At 40.0% G+C, this 8,048-nt stretch overlaps 1 protein-coding gene across 1 annotated transcript in view; it reads right to left on the bottom strand.

The window, feature by feature from the left end:
* Window positions 1-1,742: 1,742 nt before the first annotated feature.
* Window positions 1,743-8,048, bottom strand: part of LOC145391754 (eukaryotic initiation factor 4A-III) — a 12,129-nt gene continuing 5,823 nt past the window's right edge. Inside the window, exons 5-8 of the mRNA XM_080266292.1 lie at window positions 6,842-6,980; window positions 6,098-6,265; window positions 4,059-4,242; window positions 1,743-3,386 (exon numbers count right to left, since the gene is read on the bottom strand). Of these exons, the coding sequence (XP_080122418.1) occupies window positions 3,370-3,386; window positions 4,059-4,242; window positions 6,098-6,265; window positions 6,842-6,980 (508 nt within the window). The 3' untranslated portion in view covers window positions 1,743-3,369. The remainder of the gene's footprint in view (window positions 3,387-4,058; window positions 4,243-6,097; window positions 6,266-6,841; window positions 6,981-8,048) is intronic.

The following is an 8,048-nucleotide window of genomic DNA, read 5'->3' as shown; positions in this document are numbered from 1 at the left end:
TTGGTTTGTCTAGTAACCATGGAGATTCATTCCTAGCTCATAAGTCGTCACCAAATTTCTTGCAAACATGACTTAGTATTTGAGGTAAGGGAGTGGCTCACTTCCATCATATGATAAATGAACTGCAGTGACAAACCCATATATGTGATGCAGTAATACAGGTATTGTCGTTTGTATTTCATCACTAATACATTATACAAATAGGTACAGGAAGCTATGCTAGTAGCAAAGTTTTCTTTTATGAAAACTAAATGATCAGTTTCTAACTTTAGTAGCTTTTTCATCCAGTGGTACTTTTCCCCAGTGACCTTGGTTCTTGATTAGGTCTATAGTACAGTATATGAGCCAAAATAAAAATTTTCTTTATTATTATCCACTACATTTTGATATGAACTAAATCTGACATAGTAAAATACATTATTTTCTACTAAGGACCCCCTGGAGATAGAGACGGCCTCATGCACCTGATTGTACTGTTGTACCCAGAACTGGCCTTGAGGGAGGTAATAACTGGGCATGGGTGCCACCTAGAGCTGAACTAGAAAACAGCCTTATAACCCACTCACCCTGCCAGAGCAGCCACAGGGACACCCCAACCCTTATGTCCTGGTATTAGGACAACCACAATGTTGATCAATGACTTAGCAGTTTTCTTCAGTACTGTTACTCAAAGGTATAAACCTCTCACAGTCAAATGGAAGCAGCAATTGTGGGAACCTTAAAGCCCTTTACCGTCTCATGCAGGCAGATCTCCAACCCCAATGTGATTCAAAAGCAGTTTGGTAGGCATATAGGCTGACACATGAAGCTGTGTTGGGAGCCTTTATAAGGTAACCAGTCCACCATTAGGTAGCAGACAAAATTTTGTAGTTGCATATCCTTACTGATGCCAACTTCCTACAGGGGCTTTAATTCTAGGTTAGCCACCCAGTTCCCTAATGAACAGGACACAATTTGGCTGGTCATTCAGTGCAGAATCACCTGCACGGTACATTACTGTACAGTACATTGTATTGTCAATTACTGACAAGCATCATCCACTCACTTGATGTTGTGCTGCCCAGTTCTTCTTTATAATTCTTTTTCCATCTTCTCTCCTTTCTTGCACCCATGTCTCCCATGCTTCCTGTCACTTTTTACTCTTCTATCCACTTCAGGTGGCCCTGCACAGTAATGACCCTAATGGTTTCCTGTAACCCAGAAAACTATTTGTAATGCTAGATGGTAACCATATAACCAAAAAACTGGGTGCTATGGAAGCTACTATTGAGACCCTGTTAACTCTTTCTTGCGCCACGTTGTGGCACGGCACTGTCCCTCACAAAGGAACATCAGTTCACTGTGCAAGACTGACCTACAGGGGAAGTTGCTGGGTCTGCTTGGCCAGACAGGGGATACTCAAAGAGAACAACTGCAGGTGGAAATACATCAGAATGTCATGGTGATGATACCTGGCAATCTATGTGCTGATACCCAGTGGGAATATTTTGTGTCCCCTGTCATTTTACCATCTTGCATTTTTCTTTTTTTTAAATGTGTCTGAACCAATTCCCTTAGGTCCAGTAGTCCTACTTACCTTACACCTTCAAATGTCACCCATTTTGGCACAAATACTCACTGTCCTTATTCAATACATGCTCAAGCTGTCTCATCAAGGTTGGTGTTCTAGTACTTGAGAGGTGTTACAATGGACAACCTCTCTAACCACTTGGCCACCACCTCCCCACGGTAAGTAAAGGTGAAAAAATGAAATATAACCTGAGAACTGTGGTATCATATTTGGTTTAACTGAACAAGGATGAACATGCATCAGTTATGTACAAATTTCACACACTCACTTCTAACAAAATGAAACTAAACAATTCTAAATTAAATAACTTAGAGTAACTTATTAAATGTGATGGAACAGTTCAAGATTAATCGTGATAAACAACATGTGATATAATTCAACTTTTCCAATGACAACTTCGTGTATTATGAAAATTTGTACATTGTTCCTACCAACATACCTGCACTTTTGTTGCTATATTGTTATTCTGACTTTTTCTTTCTGAACACAAGAAATTACACTGAAAGAATGTAACTAAATAAAAACAATTTACAAAATCCTGTATGTTACCCTATGACCCAAATGATGGGCAAACATTCTGAATATTAGTTTTGCTAATTTTATGGGCCCTTAAAGGCAACTGATGTATAAAGCTGAGAAACCTTAAGCCGCATTTTTTTCGTCCAAGCTGACAGATTAGATTCAAAGCCATCTTTGGTGAAACCAAGCTGCCCCGTTTTTGTCAGCCAAAGTGATACGAAGCCGGCCCAAGCATTTGTCATTGAAACCAAGACCGTCTTCGTATCTCACCCAAGCGTGATCAGAAGCAGTCTTCGTACAGCTTGGGGAGAGTGAAAATGACCAGCAAGGTGACACAAGTGATGAATATCATGAAATTAGGATGATATACTGTACATAAAACTAGGGTGCAGGTGGCTAATATTAACAATATATAGAGCCAGTTCAGCACAAATAAGGGCTACCTGTAAACTGCATATTCGCCAGATAATCTTCTTCGGCGAACCCCTCTGTTTACATTGCGATCTGCAAGTGTAATGATTCGGTACTACGTATCCTGGACTGTTTTTGCAGACAGAAACCAAGCGCCCCAAGATGCGCTTCAAATCCCAAGCTCCAGCTTGGACGACAAAAAGGCGACTTTGCATTCAATCAAACCCACATTACCTTCTTCATAAGTTCTGGGACCAAAGGCCAGGCTACCACAGTCCAGTACATCATAAAGGTAGATGACCAGCCTACTTCCTGTGATGGCATTACTTGACATGAAAATCTCCAGTCACCTCTTGGGGACTAAACCTATGCAGGGTTGTCACTCTGACAGGGATGTTCTAACCACAAGACAACCAGGCACCACACCACTTTCTTATGCTAGAACAGTGACCCAAACCATCCAATATTACATGCACTGGTATGAAGTGATAGACAATGATATTAATGAAATATTACATAAACTTCTGAAAAATATGTATTCTGTATGTTGATTACAGTGTCACAAACTGTAATTAATGCAGTCTTGCCAAGTCAGGGACTCTTTCCAAAAATAAGTTTAAGACACATAGTTTGTATTCCACATGGCTAACAAAAGAAGCTACTCTGTATCTGCCTGTTACTTGTACATAGACACGTAAAAAATTAGACAGTATATCATAGTTTTTAAAAAGAACTTGAAGCATATGAATCAGTTCAGCTACGGTATTGCTTGAATAGTCTATTATAAATATTACATATCTACTCAGCAGTGTAAAATAAAAACATAAACACATTCATACATCCTGCACTCGCCTTTCACTCGTCTCCATTTAGATCAGATCCGCAACTGAAAGGAAAGATATTATACATTAGTTACAGTAATGGTTATTATTTCATTTATGTACCAACAGACAATCTTTCCTTCACTTATGGTTAATGGATACCGTTTTTACCCTCATTACTATGCAGGGAGGCTTTCTTACCCGGTATGCTGTATAAAATTTCTTATAATAAAAAATAAAAAAATATGTATAAATAAAAAAACAAACAAATAAAGCGGGCAGTCACACTTGCTTGAAACATGTGACTGACATGATGAAATGTAGCACAGGATTCGAGCTGCTACAGTATTTGAGCCTGGATGTTAGACAGACCCGAGCCTTGTTTCCTCTTGTCAATCACATGTTTGGAGAAAGTGTGGCCACGCTATGGTCCCACATCCCATACCTCACAAACAGTTCCTATCTATATTATACTGTGAAGTGATTAAGGCCCCATATCCCATACTACACAAACAATTCTAAACTATACTACTATCTCCATGGCAATTTTTAAAATCTCAACATCAGTACAGTAACATAATTCACTAAATGAACATGTATGTATGTATGTATGTGTATGTGTGTGTGTGTGTGTGTGTGTGTGTGTGTGTGTGTGTGTGTGTGTGTGTATACATACACACACACATGCACACACACACACACCACAATCACAGCCTTGCATATTGAAACCAACTTACCGTTCATAGGCATTTCATCAATCTGTGTGGAGTAGTACTGTTCAATATCTCGCAGGATACGGATATCATCATTCTTGACAAAGTTGATGGCGACACCCTTACGTCCAAATCGACCTGAACGGCCAATGCGATGGATGTACAACTCACGATTGTTGGGCAGATCATAGTTAATCACCAATGATACCTGTAAAATAGAGAAGCTTTTATCACTGAAAAATTATGTTCTTAATGTGATATTCAGGTTCTTATGATTCACTCTCAATTGAATAAAATCATCTGGCATTATCATCATCATCATCCAAACCTCCTTTCCTACCCTGGGGCAGGGTGAGGAGCAGCAGCATCCAGACAGCCAAAGTTTGCCCAGTTCAATGGGCCATGCTTCCATTCACTCATCAATCAAGCCCACGGAATCCTGGCACCACGTGATAGGCCAAACGGTTTCACCAAGTACTACTGCTTCACTGATACCTATTTCATGGAATCAATCCAAACGCTGTCACATTAAAATGGGGTGGCAAATCCCTGGTCATGCACTTCTCCGCACAAAATTCAACCAGCCAGCTCAATCTCCCGTCAGTCTCTTAGCCTCACCAACTTCCATACCTCTCTTCCACACACACTTATCTACCATATCTCTCCACCTTCTTCTTGGCCTACCTCACCTCCTCCCTCCCAATTCGCTCAGATATACCTTTTCCACCACTCTACTGTCATCTTCTCTCCACATGATCATAAAACTCAGTACACTCCCCTCAATTCTGGTGTCCACAGACTTCCTCACTCCGCATCTTTCACGAATCACATTAGTCCGTGCCCTATCCACTCTCTGTACTCCACATACATACAGTACATCTCTCAACAGTACCATCTCCACTGCTCTTACTCTTAACATTTCATTTTCATGCCACACCATGGTCTCACATCCATTTGTTAAAGTTGGCACTAACACTCCTTCATGTAAGCCTCACGCAGCTGCAACACTCATGCCTCTGTTTCTTATCAAGGCCTTCATAGCACCAGCTACTTTCCTTCTTTGTGCCTCTCTACTTTCCATTTCTTTTACACATTTTCCTCTCTTTTCTATCACTGTACCTATGTATCTGGACACTCACCAGTTCAAGTCTCTCTCCATTCACTGTAACATCACACTGGGAGTCAACTTCTCTCTCAACAACCATCACTTTACTCTTTTCCACATTTAATCTCATGGCATGGTGCTCACAAACATCTACAAAACTCTGCACTAGTCTACTAAGCTCTTGTCTGGTATTTGCAAGTAGTACTGCATCATCCGCATACATCAAATTTGAGATAACACCATTCATTACCAACATCATCCCTCTCTCCATTGCTCATGGTTTTACTTCTCTCACCACCAAACCCATATATATATATATACTGAACAATCATGGGGACACCACACAACCTTGTCGCACGCCCACATTGATCGTGAACTATTCACTTTGATGCCCGTGGTTTTACTTCCCTCACCACCCCACCCATATATATATATTGAACAATCATGGGGACACCACACAACCTTATCACACGCCCACAATGATCTTGAACTATTCACTTTAATGCCCGTTTACACTTACACATGCCTCACTACCATCATAAAAACTCTGTAACGTCACCTAGCAGCTCACCATCTACATCGTACATATGCAAAACCTTCCACAATCCTTCTCTGGCATTATCTGGAATAAAATACTAAAGCTGTTCTGGTCATGCCTTCCTTTTCCACATGGCTGTTTTTTCTTAAGAAATTTTACCAGAAAAAAAAATAAAATAAAAAATGATGATGATTATGATGATGGAAAAAAAAAAAAAGTATATGGAACTGTACATGAAAATTCCTTACCACATGAATACTCTATGAAACTTTATGGTTGCAAAATACCAGTCCAGTATTAATATATCAATAGGTTTTTGTCATTATTATTAAAGTGCATGATCAGTCAACAAGTGAAAAACAGAAGTTTTCGGACTCCTCTGTATTCAAAAGCTCTATCCATTCCTGTTCCCATACGCACCTGCTGTACATCAATGCCTCGGGCCCAGATGTCTGTGGTGATAAGAACACGTGACTGGCCTGAGCGGAACTCCTTCATGATGGCATCACGTTCCTTCTGTGGCATGTCTCCATGCATAGACGATACTGTGAAGTTGGCCTCTCTCATCTTCTCCGTAAGCCAGTCAACCTGCAATATCAAATCCAGTAACTTACTGACAATGTGGATACCACAGACAACACTTAGGCACTGCTTAAAATTGACACTCCACCTCACAGGCTTCTTAAGTACATTTCAATTTACATGGCTATATACAAACTTTATAACACCAAGAAATAAAAACATACATTAAAACAATCATACAAGCACATATAAACATTCATAATATTATACACATGAAATATTATGTACCTGTATTTACGTCGCAGCATTACCTTTTCTAACCATGCAAAAAAAAAAAAAATGCTTTTTTTCACACTGAAGGCCTGTGAATACTTAGCAAAGTTAAGGTATCTGAGAACAGTAATGGAAAACTCAGTTGATATGGCCAGTTTTCCCTGCTCAAAACAACTACCGGTATATGAAAAAAAAACTTATACTGTATTCTGCAACATATCCCTAACATACTGAAGACTTACAGTATGTGATACAATTCCTCCACTAAAATCATATCATCTTTACTGCAAACTAATGAAAGACATCACCCAATCCAGGATTTTAACCATAACAACTACCCACCAAATCACTATCTCCGTGCTCGCTCACCTTGCGCTTTGTGTTGCAGAAGATAACAGCTTGCGTGATGGTGAGTGTGTCGTACAGGTCACACAGTGTGTCAAACTTCCACTCCTCACGCTCCACTGCCACAAAGAACTGCTTAATTCCTTCCAGAGTCAATTCATCACTGGGGGAAGGCAAGTAAGGGAGGGGGATTTAGTACAGGAACACAAAGATATGTACTAATTTAGGTTTTTCATTAAGTTGCTGATGAAATAACACCTTTTTACTTTAGAGTGCTCTGAAGTCATAAGTGCTTTTAACCCCTCAAACATAGCCAGAAAAATGTCTCACAAGCAAGTAGCATTTTATCTGTTCACATCCTATATCTTTAGTGAAGACTGACCATATCAACGTCTGTGTGTGTGCATACCAGTTCAGTTTGGCAATTAATTTATTTACTGTACTGTGTGTCCCCATTATGTTCTGATGCAATTTAACTGCACATCACAAAACAAAAATCAGCACATATACCTGATGAAGGAGTTACAGCTATTACCCTGACCCTATTTAGTGAATAAAGTAACAAAAGTAAATCAAATATACTGTAGTATGTCTTTGTTATAAGCTGGTTTTTTGACATGTACTGTATTCTTTGCTATCAAGTCCACACTAAATTAATAAATGCCAGACAACCTTATCTTTACAGCGACAGTTTTATGGAAAATGGTGTGCTATTTTGGAACACATTCTTGAGCTGATCAGCTAGTCAGGTCAGGTGCGGGTAAGGGGATGGGTCTGTTATGATGTGGCAGGGGTAAACCAGTTCTGCTGTCGGGCCCTGCTGCGGATGTCACTGATTGCATTGCCCAGTTGACCCTTGTGCGGTGTGGTGCGGTGAGGATCTGTCCGTTCTCCCCTTTGGGGCTAAGATGCGAATGAATGTGTTTGAATGGATGAGTAAATGGAGAGTGAGTCGTCCTGTCTCGGCTACCTCCCTTTCCTTGGGGGAAGCAGCCTAGGTATATAGATAGATAGATTCTTGAGCTGTAACTAAAAATAGCTAACAATTATCACATTACTATGACCACGAATGTAATACAGCATCTAACTCGCACATGCCTGAGGCAGGAGGAAAGCCCTACTATAAATACTCAAAGCCATATTTTACAGGTCCTTACAGATAACTGATCAATAAGGCTAAGGAAACCACTTTTTGATACTGGAGAAGTGATCCACCCACACTCACTGCTTC

Source organism: Coenobita brevimanus, chromosome 19, assembly GCF_032717465.1.
Source record: "Coenobita brevimanus isolate Jiangsu-jjx chromosome 19, ASM3271746v2, whole genome shotgun sequence".
Taxonomy (NCBI): domain Eukaryota; kingdom Metazoa; phylum Arthropoda; class Malacostraca; order Decapoda; family Coenobitidae; genus Coenobita; species Coenobita brevimanus.
This window is presented reverse-complemented; position numbering and strand designations above follow the sequence as displayed.